The sequence below is a fragment of the Rhinatrema bivittatum genome, chromosome 2 (assembly GCF_901001135.1).
Source record: "Rhinatrema bivittatum chromosome 2, aRhiBiv1.1, whole genome shotgun sequence".
Lineage (NCBI taxonomy): Eukaryota > Metazoa > Chordata > Amphibia > Gymnophiona > Rhinatrematidae > Rhinatrema > Rhinatrema bivittatum.
The window spans coordinates 205,649,925-205,664,394 of record NC_042616.1 but is presented as its reverse complement, the minus strand read 5'-3'; the positions used below and the strand labels follow the sequence as shown (position 1 = coordinate 205,664,394).

Here is a 14,470-nt window from a genome sequence, read left to right as displayed (position 1 = left end):
GGAATGGGAACTCTCCCCGTTGTTGCAGCCTATCTCTTACCACCTGTTGACCCATGTTCAGAACAAGAAAAGATCTCCAAGGTACTTAGACTGTAGCAAACACAACACAGTGAGACCCTGCTCCAGGTCACCACGCACTGAAGGCTTGTGCTCCACTCTAGGGGCCAACCCATTCCGGGGAGCCCTTCCCGGCTCAAAGGAAAGGGAACTCTCCCTGGGTGTAGCCAGCCTATATCTACCCTCTGACCCATGTTGAACCACTGTTTACATGGTAACCTCCTTCGCCTCAGCCTGAAAATTCTCTTTTGTATATCTGCTAACTCTACCAAATTTTAAAAGACCAGCGAGAGCTCACTAGACGCCAACGGAAACACCCCACTCTAGGGGGCGAACCCATTCTAGGGAGCCCTTTCCTGCACAAAAGAAAGGGAACTCTCCCCGGGTGTAGCCAGCCTGTATCTACCCTCTGCCTCTGTGCCTTGCTGCCATACACCAGATGACTCACTCAACTCCTTGTGGTGTTCTTACTACTATCATGGTTCCTCAGTGTGTTGGTGCTAGTCTTTCTGCTTGCTATGTTCCTCCTTCATTGTGCTGTAGGATGTCGATGCCACTTGTCTTGCCGCTTTGCCTGTCGTGCTACCTTCGAGGGTTCATGCATCTCTTATCGGTGCTCTCTTTTGAAGCTGTGGTGTGTTTTTGACACTCTCGCTGCTGCTTTGTGCCTCTATTAAAGCACTCTTGCCACTCCTGGTACCCCTTTGCTCCTTTAAAGAACCTTAGGCTATTCATGCCACTTTGGTGCCTCTTTGCCACAGTCTAAGTATCTTGGAGCTGTTTTGTTGTTCTGATGATTGCTCCCCAGAAGTTTCATCAAAATTGATAATAAAACCCCAATTCTGAAGCCAAAAATAGGCTGCAAATACTTCCCCCATTGACTTTAATGGGAACCGGAAAATGAATGCACGTATCAACGTCGGGGGCGCCATTGTACGAATGCAACAAATATGCCTCCCGACGAATACGTATCCCGAACGCAACAAATACTTTCTGCTGCATAGCCCTACTACCTAGAACCACTCATGTACCAACATTCAGATGTAACTTCAATATTATGGATAGATGCACTTTAATATATGAGTACAAATCAGCAAACTATTATTTTAACACCCAGACCTAGTTGTGTCTGAGTTATTAGAGCCTCTCACCTCTTGGGAAGCACCAATACATTACACACACACTGGGAACCTTTTAACATTGTCTGGGCCACGAGCAAGAGTTTACCCTCCATAAAAAGAATCCCTTCAGGGAAAGAGAGTCACGTGTGCCATGGAATTGCTAGTCAGAGCAGCCCCTGAAAAAAAAAAAATACATTGGTTTGTGTGCCCTTGGGATTAACACACCCAAGGCTGGTGCAAGGGGTGTGTAGAGAGAGACTATAGATAGTGAGTAGACAGGGTATGCTTCTGCTCTTGTGCCCGCCCCCCTCCCCCTGTTATGCCCCGCCTGGGCTCGCGCACTCTCTTCCACTCCTCCACGTGGAAGAAGGCAGAGCAAGATGGCAGGAGGGGGCGAGAGCCAGGGTCCGGGTTGAGGGAGCCGCTGCAAGGTGGGGGTGACCAGGTTTTACCGCACGACTGAGAGAAGCACTGGGTTGGGTAAGGACGAACGGGTCACTGGCTCTTGCTGCCACGGCTGCTGCCCCTGGCACCCTAGAACCCCGCCTAGTTCACCTAGTGATTCCACCGGCCCCGAACACACCCAGCTAAGGTGTATGTTAATATCAATTGCTTAACACTATTTGTATCTCCAAAGTTCCCTGACATACAAATATGCTTCCTCCACTTTTTGTCAGTATGACATTATCACTTGCAATCCATCATGAGAGGTGAAGGATCTTAAAAACCGAGATGAAAACTCATCTACCTTACATTGCTGTTTAAAGGTTGCATTTGTGACATAAGGCATCAAGATACACAAGACCTAAAAACAAAAAGCATGGATATTTAATTTTTGCTTTGCAGTGTATGAGACCTGTTATTTAAAACTGGAAGCACTAAACTGGCCAGGAAAAAAAAAAAACAACTAATGCAAGGAGCAAGATGTAGCCAGTGAGCTATCTCAGATGTACAAATCGAGAATAAAGATGGACTGAAAAATCATCATCTAGAATTGGAATTGTAAACTTTGCCTGGTACTTATTCTTTTTCCCATGGACCACATTTATCAGATGGAAATGATAATTTGCAATAATAAAATCTCTGGAAATGTCAAAAATTGTGAAAAATAGGTCAAACTTCCAATTTTAGTTTCACTGTATGGATACATATACACATGTATGTTCACGGGTCAGTTTGTAAAGGTTTACCCCACTAACCTGATGTCGCCGGGTAAACTTCTGAAATATTTTCCTTTCTGGCCCCAAATTCACAGAGTGCACGCATTTAGTCACATAGAAAAGGAGCAGCTCTGGAAATGTTTCGGGGGTGGCTTTCTGATTTAGCTTGGCAATGTGGACTTTTAGCACTAGAGGAATCATGGTAACTGCTGGTGGTAATTTTAGTGGAACATTTCTACATGGAGGTGACCTTCACAGTTTGGCAGTTACAACCCGAAAGAGAAGGCCCGGGGGTAACCTGTATGGAGCTGCACTTTCAACCCAAAACACCTTGCTGGACAGACTGAATGGACCTTTTAGGTTTTTATCTTGTCATCATTTATTACGTTACTGTGTTGCTAACCAGGTAAATTTATCTAGACAATTCCAGGCACAGAAATAGTTGGCCTAAATCTAGCCAGAAATATTTTGTCTGGTGGAATGTTGACAAATTTTAGTCGAAAGCCTAGCTGGTAGGTTTGGCTTAAAATTTAGCTGGGTAAAAATGATTCAGATATTTTTGCAGCTCAGTGGCTTATTGAAAACTGCCCCTCCTCAATGCTCATATCTTTTCTCATAGTTCATTCCAATATTTAGTTATTTACTTAACACACACACACACACACACACACATGCATACACACACAAGAAAGTGGTAAAAATCATTTAAATACTGTTTGTTTACACAAATATTGTTTTTATTGATGGCTCAAGGAGAAAACAAAACATGTAGTAGGGTTTGATTGTTTCAGAACTAAATGCAGATCAAAAAAAGTTCAACTTCTGCAAAGGAGCTGCCAGTGCATGTGATGCCATCACAATACAGCTAGGGAAAACTGCAAAAAAACCCAAAACATTCCCTTCACTGAGTATATTTCATAGGGCATTTACTCCTTTTTGGCCTTTCCATATAGCCTTTCTGTGTTATATTATCTTCCAGGACACATACAGAAAAAAGAGCCATTTTTATGACTTTATTACTGTAGGAACCGTTTCCATAATAAGTTGCCCCATAACCACCTACTGTCTGCTTCTTTCTTGTGTGTGGGGTTATTAAGTACATTCAATAAAGGGTGCATGAATGGCAATAACTTGTGATTTCTTTTTCTCTACTGTCTGTATCATTCACATTATTTGAAAATGTTTAATATCTGTTCTTATTTCTTACAATGTTTATTAAGTGCACTTAAGCGATGGTAGTTTGTGTTCTTGAGTGGGAATAACCTGTGAATTTTATTATCTATTGTCTGTATCACTTCACTTGAAAGGGCAAGTGATTAGTTTTATTTTTTTGGAATGCTGATTAAGTGTATTCAGGAGAAGGTAATCTGGGTTCTTTTCCCTTTTTATGTAGCTTGGTTACTCAGATGAAGGTCTCTTGCTGGAAAAAAAAAGACTGGTTGATTCTGATACATGAGCTACGTGAGGAGCAAATGATGGTGTTTAAGAAAAGCTTTAATCACAATTAATAAAAAAAAATAATAATTCTGTAACCTAACACAACTTCATGGATTGAAAATTCCATAAATATCTGTAAACATATGCACAAAAATCATAGATAGATCATTACCTATAAGGAGGAGATGGGCCATCACTGTAGCTGCTGGCTGTCATTCAACTGCATCATCCCCTGTAAGGTACAGTGGGACAATTGAGCAGGATTCTAGGCTCTCAGTCACCAGAACTAGCTGGATCCAAGTAAGCATGCAATTTCATCCCATTGTGTAGTTCTACGTGTAGTTTAAGGGAGCATGACTTAATCTTTTTATCTTTAGTAAGTTATTAATCGTTATTGTTAGTGCTTGCTTGCGTGTCTTGGAATGACTGGTAATGCATCTGAGAATAAAAAAGGATTTTCTAAACTTTCTCCTGTGTAATAATCAGAATTATTTTGGATGGATTGCTTCTACGGGAGTAAAGGAAGTCAGAGCCACCATAAGGGAAAGAGTCACTTTTGGGAATAAAGAAAGTCTGGCTATGCTGTCCCTGGAGATAGGATTGGCTTTGTATATACCTTTAAGTTTTTAGACCTCGGATCAGTGCAAAGTGCAAAATTTTATTCCACCTCCACTATGACCCAAATACAGATAAGCTTTAGTCAGGTCTAGTCAGGTCATAAAAAAGATAATAAATAAAATAAATAGACCACTGACTAGGGGGATGTGAGGCACATACTTTTGTACAGTGCAATGATGATGGGATAAACATAGGCCTGGATTTAGGCTCTGGCAATGTAGGCAACTGCCTCCAGCACCAAATTTTAAAAGGCAGTGAAGTGTTGCCAACCAGGCCTACCAGGCCTTTTTCCTTCTTCCAGATCCCACGCCGTCTCAATAACTTCTACTAAACTGAGCGCAAAGACCGGAGCTGGTCTGTGCAGGCTCACAGGTCCTGTAGCGCTTGCCAGTTCAGCCCCTGCTCCAGGACGGGCTTCCTGTTACCAAGAAGGCTCATGATAGAGATGGAGCGCCACAGGGCACGTGGCCCCCTCCCAGGTCCCATGCTCAGTTTAGCGGAAGTTTTTGCTGCAGTGTAAATATGGAAGAAGAAGAAAGGGTTGGCGGGGTCAGAGGGGAGGGGGAGAAGCGCTGCAGGACACCAAGGGGAGAGGGGAAGATCTGGGCAGGGGGCCCCCAAATCTCCAAATTATTGTGGGGGGGGGAGGAAGCAGGGGGATATTCTTTCCTCCTGCACCCTCTGATAATTTCTGGGGGGGAGGGGAGACTCCACTCCCCACCTCACTCTCCCTGATCCCTCCGTGATTTCTGGGAGTGGGGGAGCTGGCAGGAGGGTCTACCCCTTGTACTCTTTAATGATTTCCGAGGGACGCTTCCCCCTTAATGCCTATGGGTGCCTAAATCGTAAATCCAGCTCTGGATAAACAGAGGACAGCAACGGGCTGCACCTGAGTTATGAAGTTATGGAGATATTGGCTAAAGCTCTTCTGTTCAGTATTTGTTATTTACAGTAGCTAATTATATTATTTCTGTTATTTAATTTAAAAAAATACAGAAGGGAGTAAGACAGTATTATGGTATATGACATGTTCGTAGCTAGGGGCAATGTTCCCTCTAAGGTTTGGTGGCATGGTGCAAAAATTGAAACTAATGTGCAAAACTTTCACATGTCAATTTTATTGTGCAAAATTTCTCAACTTATGATCCTTGCAGAAAGTTGAAAGAGAAAACATTACATTACATCAACCGTAGAAGTATTTTGTCGTCCTTTGCAGTTCTTCCAAAATGAATACACATCGTCCAAATTAACTGCTTGTCCTGACATTAAATATAGTTTTATCCTAATGAGGTTGTCCAGATGGTTGACTTCTAGCCGATTTCTGGTCTTTGTTTTAATCTGATTCATGAGACTGAAACCTCTCTCACAATCTGCGCTAGACGCCTGGAAAGTTCCACAAATGTCAAGCAATTGGCCTAAGTCAGAAAACCCATCCTGCTGCCTAATATAAACAATCATGTCGTCAAAATTCTTCAGTGCACCTTGTGCCAATTTTTCACTCATGATGAATTTAAAGTCCACATACTGAGCAACAAAATTCTTCTTAAGAACAACTTCTGGCTTGTTTAGCAAGGTGCAGTATCTAGCTGCCAGTATTTCAATTTTGTCAGAACCAACAGAACATTTTCAACAGATGCAAAGGAATCTTTATCAAAGACTGACCATTCGCCAAGTTCATCTTCAGGAAATCTACTGCTAAAGTAATCACAGACACGTTCTATGAAATGGATGACAGCAGTGGTGTTGACAGAAGGATACGTTGCTATAACATTACGAACTTCCCCTGAGAAATGAATGGTGTCACCAAGATACTGTGATCGAAGTTTCATTATTTTGGCTTTTGTCATCTGGAACGCCTCTACAGTTGTTAGATTGCTCCTCTGAAGACGTCTACACAACTCTGCCAACTCTCCTAATACATCATTTAAAGTAAAGATGGTAACATGATACTCAGGTTTTGTCAACTTGTCTAAGCAGTATCTGTGTATTGGGTCATCGTCTTCTTCTATCCGTTCTCTGCAATATTGAATCAGCATATCGTAGTTCTTGACTAAGGCATTCACAGCAAAATGTCGAGACAACCACCTGACTTCATTAAGGGGCCTGAATGCAACTGCATCATGTTCTGATGCCTGACAAAGTTCCTCAAACCTGGATTTCTTCACAGATGACCGACTAAAAATCGTGTAAACTGTTCGAATTAGTTTCTATATCTTTCAACACAGCGTCATGCTTCCAAGCATCATCAAGTCCTAAATCCTCTCTGTGTGCCACGCAGTGTTGCTCAAGCAAATGTTTGTTAGATTGTCAAAGTATTGCAGCAACACCATTATATTTCCCGAGCATCACAGAAGCCCCGTCTAATATGAACATTACCATTTTGCTCAAGTCAAGATTGTTCTCTTGGTAGAAATTGGTAATGGCTGTCACAATAGCTGCACTGTTACATTCTGTCAGCTTCAGAATTCCAGCAAAATAAGTACAGTAAGCAGCTTCATCTTCTTTTCAAAATTTTACATAAAGAATTAACATTTTTGTCATGGTAATGTCTGTACTCTCATCAATTAAGAGAGTGTGGAATGACGACTGGCGCCAATCATTTATCATATCTCTTTGTATCACTGAGTTTATGCACTCTAGAAATTCAAACGCATAATTTTTACTTCTCCAAGATTCCGGTATTTTTACATATTTTCCAATGTGATTGTGAATTTCCTGAACAGATAGCATCGAAGAATTCAATTTTATGGCAAGGAGGACATTATCAATTAGAATTTTTACCTCCTCACTGGAAGCAGACTTTCTTTCAGAAATTTCAGTTTTTGTCTTCTTTTCTTCAGTAGTTTCCTTCAGCAATGCCCGAAGTGTTCCCTAACGCTGACTTCTTAGCAAATCGACAGACTGAACGTGAGCTTTCTGGAGTAAATGTCGCTTTAAATAATCCAGTTTCCATTCGTCCCACTGTTTTCCTTGGGCGAAAGCACAATGGGCATTCGCCTGTTTGCAGATGTCGCAGACAACAGAGTTCTCCGAGTTGAACTTAAAAATATTTCCAAGAATCGTTCGCTGTTTGCCGGCGCACTCCGGCATATCGGCTTCTACATATTCTTTGAGCCATTCGACTTTAAATATCAATCTCGCTTTCTTAGTCAAACGTTTATAGTTTCTTCCGTCTTTGAATTCACGTTTCGACATAATTTTCCGCTATCTTCTGTCTGCCTATACTCTTTCTCGTTAACGCCGTTCACCACACCACACAATCAACAGGAAACGGAAAACAGGAAACGGAAATCAACGAAAGTATGACTAATGCACTGTCGATAAGAAAATTTAATTTTTGTAGCACCATTACACGTCTATTCTTACTGAAACTCGTTACAATTTTGCCATGGCCCTACCCATTGAAATCCGTAAATTTATACTTTATTTTTTTTTGCGCGGCAGATAAAAACATTTGCGCGGCAGGAATTTAACTTATGCGCGGCTGCGCAATTGCGCAGCTTAGAGGGAACATTGCTTATGAGCCTGGAAAATTGGGCATCCAATGGCAGATGAAATTTAATATGGACAAGTGCAAGGTGATGCATATAGGGATCAATATCCCTTGCTGTGGTTACAAGATGTTAGGTTCCACATTAGGAGTTACCACCCAGGAAAGAGATCTGGGAGTCATAATGCATATTACATTGAAATCGTCAGCACAGTGTGCTGTGGTGCTCAAAAAAAGAGAATGTTAGGAATTGTTAGGAAGGGAATAGCAAATAAAATGGTGGATACCATAATGCCTCTGTATTGCTCCATGGAGAGACTGCACCTTGAATACTGTGTGCAGTTCTGGTCACCACATCTCAAAAAAGATATAGCTGTTCTGGAGAAAGTACAGAGAAAGATGACCAAAATGATAAAGGGGGTGGAATGGCTCCCCTGTCAGTAAAAGCTAAAGAGGTTAGGGCTGTTCAGCTTGGAGGTGGGATATGATAGAGGTCTATAAAATCATGAAAGTACTTGAACAGGTAAATGTGAATCAGTTATTTACTCTTTCGGATAATAGAAGGACTGGGGAGCACTTCATGAAGTAAGCAACTGGTTCATTTAAAACAAATCAGAGAAAATTATTTTTCACTCAACTCATAATTAAATTCTGGAATTCATTGCCAGAGCAAGTGGTTACCGCAGTTAGTGTAGCTGAGTTTAAAAAAGGTTTGGATAAGTTCCTAGAGCAGAAGTGCATAAACTGCTATTAATCAATAAGGATTAGTAGCTTGGGATCTATTTATTAAAGGCCCGATTTTAAAAGGGCTGTGCACGTAAAAAACGGGGGTTATGTGCGCGGCTGGGAGTTGCGCACGTCGCATGCATTTTAGAACGGGCCCAGCCACGCACGTAACCCCTGTTACTTGTATAAGTGCCAGGCCCTGCAAAAGGGTCAGGCCGGGGGCGTGGTCTGGGCAAGGAGGGGTGGGCAGGGACAGTGCCATTCTGCGCTGTCCCGATGATTCGTGCGCTGGCAGCCGGCCAGCACGCACAACTTTCTTCAACTTGGGGCACAAAATAAGTTTTAAAAAAGAAAAAAAGGGATAGCTAGGATAGATTTAGGGGTCAGGGTGGAGAGGGGAAGAGGTAGGAAGAGTACGGTTAGGAATAGGAAAGTTCCCTCCCAGTCTGCTCCTTAATTGGAACCGACTGGGAGGAAACTGGGAAGAAGCCCTATCGTGTCACCATGCGCATGTTATAAAATCAGGGTGTCCATGTGTGTGCACCAGGAATCGCGTGCATGGGTCTTAAAATCGATCCCTTAATGTTTGGGTTCGTGCCAGGTACTTTTGACTTGGTTGGCCACTGTTGGACAATGGACACAGGATACCAGGCTTGATGGACCTTTGCTATGACCCAGTATGGCAATTCTTATGTAAGGGACTCAAATTGTTTGCAATACTCATAGATTTGTGACCACCAAAACATTTTTTTCTGTAAATTCATACAAAAATCTTTAGAAAACCTTTTTTTTTTTTTTTTGACAAAACTTATCAGTCACAATAAGTAATACTATTTCAGCTCTTCATTCAAGCCAGAGGGGCATATTATGCTCAACATGAAAATTCAGTACTGTTCATGAAAAGTCAGCAAAGTTCACAAATTACCACTTCTTGTAGACATAACTACTTGCTCAGTGACTATATCCATTTTAAATCAGCAAATGAGTGTCTGGTCTTAGCACAATGATTAGCCATGGCTGCTTGATGTTTCAAAGTATTCAAACAATTATCATGCTCCAGCAATATTGTTCAGTGTGTTCCAAATATACCAGATGACAAGAGCACATAATTAAATAAAGCCCAGACAATTCATAAGTCCTTCCCCTTATTTTATATGTAACGTTTGTCAGTGGATGTGTCCAGAGGTTGCCCTCAATAATTTGGCTGCACATAGAACAATGACCGCAGACATAATGTCCATAATGTGCAGATTTAAAATCCATAGATGACTAAATTAGTCATCGAAACATGTACTGTGTCGGGTTTCTACATTCTTCCAACCCAGCCTTGAGGGAGCCCAATCAAGTGTTTGAAACTGAAGCTAACTGAATTTTTTGTGTAAAAAAGGAAAATGTATTAAAAAGACTGATGTAAAGAGAGGGTTTATGAACCTATGATTATAACTGTGTGTTTCCCTGCAGTTTCTTGCAGTGTTCACTGATAAGATGGCCATTTAAAAATCTTTTGGAGTAAACATTTTTTTTTTCAATCTATGTTTTCAACAAAAACATTTTTCTATAATTAGTTATAGGGAAGTTGTATTTAGTGCTATCTTTGCTTCCCTGTTGGTTTGGGTGACCTTTTTTTTTCAGCGAACATTGCATACAATTGGTATGCCATCATTTTCTGTTCACTGTACTCTTATCTGTATATTTGTGGAGTAGCAAACTATCGTTTCAGTGCAAATCGAGTTTCTGCTGAGAAACACTGAAATCCTTTAATGGTTTCCGGCTCTAGTTGACACCCATCTGAGAGATTTACAGCAGAAGTATAAGGGGAGGATTTCCCTTTCTCTCAGTCCCTGACCATAGCCACAAGCAAGTCCGCATTCAAGCTGGTTCATGGTGCTTTACACAAATAATGGTTGCATTACAAGCTTTTCTGAGGTTTTCCAATTTTTAGTTCATTGTTTGTGCATTCACCAAATTAAAATATTGTCCCCGACTTGCAATGAGTTGTTGATGAGTCCCTTGTTCTACTATTCTTCCCTTCTTGATAACAATGATCAAATCTGCATTCTGTATGGTGGATAGTCGGTGAGCAATTACTATGCAGGTTCTTCCTTTCCTTGCTTGCTCAAGGGCCTGTTGTACAACCTGAAAACAAGCATACAATTATTATAAAAATGTGTACGTTAAATTCACAAACAATGATTCAGCTATGAGTGATAAAAGTACCATTTTCCCTGATTGTACTAATACTAACATTCTAGATTTTCTGTGTGCAATATTTTAAACTGCTTGTAATTGCTCATAATTAGATCTTTCTGCCAACAATTTAAAGCCTTTTCAAACTTGACCTCTGTTGAGGAGAACCTGTCTGCTACCCTACTTGTTTCTTTGCATAGGAAAGGAAAATGTGGATCTTGCTAGCACTTTTTAGTTTATTTTCTCTTTGTTTTTGGCCTGTCAGTTTCCTCCTGCTCCTTAAGAACATAAGAAGTACCCTGCTGGGTCAGACCAAAGGTCCATCAAGTCTAGCATCCTGTCTCCAATGGTGGCCAATCCCAAAATGTAAATGCAATTTCTTGTTGCTAACTCCCAACGACAAGTAAGGGATTTCCAGTAATTCGTTTTTCCTTATTTTGTAAGAAAAGATGTGCGTTCCTATGGCATGACATACTTTTAGTCATGATGGTGATAAGGCTAGGATTGGGATTTATCAACCATATTAGAAACCTTTAGCATGATCACAGTATAGGATAATATAAAGAGACTACCAGGAAGACAAATTTGCCTCTGAATCATCTTAATGTACAGTCTGGTAATGTTTGTTCCATGCTGGATTCTAATCTGGTTGGCGGTCTAGAACAAATTTAGTCTTTCTCTATGCTCTTATCTTTCCAAAAAGGTTCTAATTTGTTTAATGTTTCAGGGGGTTTATGACAGAGTTTTATAAAATCATGAGTGGAGTGGAAAAGGTAAATTGCATATGGTTATTTACCATTGCAAATAAATCTAGGACTAGGGCAGAGGTGGGCAAACTATGGCTCGCAGGCCGAATCCAGCCCTTAAAGGGTTTTAATTTGGCCTGCCTTTCACTTTGGGACACTCTATTATGTGCTGCCTGCCAGTGCTCTGACCTGATGTTGCTTGAGCAGGGAGGTTGGAACATTAGTGGGTGGCAAAGGGAGGCCCCATTTTTCGGCACACTGGCAGGATTCCCGACTCCCTCACCAGTGAGGAGAATCATCATTCGTCAGCACTGGCAGGGTTCCCACCCCCGCCAGTGGGTCATTGGTACTGGCGAGGAACCCCCAATCGAGGAGAGATCCTGTCCGTCGGCGCTGGTGGGGTTCCTGCTAGTGAGAATAGACAGCAATGTGGCAGCGGTGCCTGCCAGAGCCCAGCCGGCAGGGCTGAAAAAGAAGAAAAAAAAATTGCGGCAGTTGCACCAACCAGAGCTCAGGCCAGCAGGACTGAAAAAAGAATAAAAAATGTCATGGCAGCAGCGCCCGCTGGAACCGAGGCAGGTGGGGCCAAAATCTAAGAAAAAAAGACACAGCAAGTCCAGGCTATCAGGGCCAAAGGAGGAGAAGGGAGATGCAGCAGCAGCATCCACCAGATGAGAAGAAAATAGCCTGGGTGGGTAGTGGGCTGCCGCTTCAACCCAGGCCAACGGGCTGAAGAATGAGCAGAAGTACAATTGTGTGTTTGGCAGAGTGTTTGTGTCTGTGGCGTGATTGAGATTGGGAGCCTGCTTGTGTGTGTGCTTGTGAAAGAGAGAGAGAGATTGGGAGCCAGCTTGCGTGTGTGCTTGTGAAAGAGAGAGAGAGAGATTGGGAGCTTGCTTGCGTGTGTGCCTGTGAAAGAGGGAGAGAGATTGGGAGCCAGCTTGCGTGTGTGCTTGTGAAAGAGAGAGAGACATTGGGCGCTTGCTTGTGTGTGTGTGTGTACTTGTGAAAGACAGCAAGAGATTGGGAGCCTGCTTGCGTGTGTGCCTGTGAAAGAGAGAGAGAGATTGGGAACCAGCTTGCGTGTGGTGCTTGTGAAAGAGAGAGAGATTGGGAGCCTGATTTCGTGTGTGCTTGTGCAAGAGAGTGATTGGGAGGTTGCTTGCATGTGTGCCTGTGAAAGAGAGACAGAGATTGGGAGCCTGCTTGCATGTGTGCCTGTGAAAGAGAGTGAGAGCCTGCTTGCGTATGTGCCTGTGAAAGAGAGCGAGAGATTTGGAGCCTACTTGCCATGTGTGCTTGTGAAAGAGAGAGAGAGAGATTGGGAGCCTGCTTGCGTGTCTGCTTGTGAAAGAGAGAGATTGGGAGCCTGCTTGCATGTGTGCTTGTGAAAGAGAGAGAGAGATTGGGAGCCTGCTTGTGTGTGCTTGTGAAAGAGAGAGAGAGATTGGAGCCTGCTTGTGTGTGTGCTTGTGAAAGAGAGAGAGATTGGAGCCTGCTTGCGTGTGTGCTTGTGAAAGAGAGAGAGATTGGAGCCTGCTTGCGTGTGTGCTTGTGAACGAGAGACAGAGATTGGGAGCCTGCTTGCGTGTGTGCTTGTGAACAAGAGACAGAGATTGGGAGCCTGCTTGCGTGTGTGCTTGTGAACGAGAGACAGAGACTGGGAGCCAGCTTGCGTGTGTTCTTGTGAAAGAGAGAGAGATTGGAGCCTGCTTGTGTGTGTGCTTGTGAAAGAGAGAGAAATTGGAGCCTGCTTGCGTGTATGCTTGTGAACGAGAGACAGAGATTGGGAGCCTGCTTGCGTGTGTGCTTGTGAACGAGAGACAGAGATTGGGAGCCTGCTTGCGTGTGTGCTTGTGAACGAGAGACAGAGATTGGGAGCCTGCTTGTGTGTGTGCTTGTGAACGAGAGACAGAGATTGGGAGCCAGCTTGCGTGTGTTCTTGTGAAAGAGAGAGAGATTGGAGCCTGCTTGTGTGTGTGCTTGTGAAAGAGAGAGAGATTGGAGCCTGCTTGCGTGTGTGCTTGTGAACGAGAGACAGAGATTGGGAGCTTGTTTGTGTGTGTGCTTGTGAACGAGAGACAGAGATTGGGAGCCTGCTTGCGTGTGTTCTTGTGAAAGAGAGAGAGATTGGAGCCTGCTTGTGTGTGTGCTTGTGAAAGAGAGAGAGAGATTGGGAGCCAGCTTGCGTGTGTGCTTGTGAAAGAGAGAGAGAGAGATTGGGAGCCAGCTTGCGTGTGTGCTTGTGAAAGAGAGAGAGAGATTGGGAGCCTGCTTGTGTGTGTGCTTGTGAAAGTGTGTCTACAATCTCAATCTTAACTGGAAATTAAAAGTTTCCATGTATAGTGAGGGGGGTGAATTTTGTTTAATTCTTATTAGTTTTAATTATTGGGTGTTTGATATGTCTGCTCTTTTGAAATATTTGATTGATTTGGGGGAAAAGTTTAAGTTTTTTTTTTTATCCTTATCATTCTTAATTATTAGGTGGTGTTCTATCTGTCATCTGTTTTGAAATATGCTTTTCAATAGTATGGTTTCCTCACTATTAGGATTGATTTATATTTCTTAACTTTGTTTTATGAGGAATGGTGATATTTCTGTTTTTGATTTATTGCACTGCATTTGAGTCTGGCTTTTACTAGTTTCCGGTCCAGTTGTTGTGTCTGCACCTTACTATTTATATTTATGGCCTGCATTTGTGACTGGTCTTTTAGCTGGGAAAATATCTTGTATCTGTTTGGATGAAGGTTTTTCTGTGTTTGGTAGAGGCTGAGGATCTATGATTGAAGGTGCTTTTTGGGTGCTAAAAATGATAGCACTTAAGCCTGCTGGATGCTGAAATGCCTTCAGCAAGGGGTGGAGATGTGATTGCTGTATCGAGGACCTGCCTTGCCCCACCCCACCATATTGTGCCCGCCCCGACCTCCA

At 42.6% G+C, this 14,470-nt stretch overlaps 1 protein-coding gene across 5 annotated transcripts in view; it reads right to left on the bottom strand.

Moving 5' to 3' along the window:
- Positions 1-9,326: 9,326 nt before the first annotated feature.
- The window catches only part of LOC115084331 (ATP-binding cassette sub-family B member 5-like), a 210,913-nt gene continuing 205,769 nt past the window's right edge, over positions 9,327-14,470 (bottom strand). For all 5 annotated transcript variants that reach the window (XM_029589048.1, XM_029589050.1, XM_029589051.1 and 2 more), the window contains one exon: positions 9,327-10,745. In XM_029589048.1, coding sequence (XP_029444908.1) covers positions 10,548-10,745 — 198 coding nt within the window. In that variant the 3' untranslated portion in view covers positions 9,327-10,547. The remainder of the gene's footprint in view (positions 10,746-14,470) is intronic.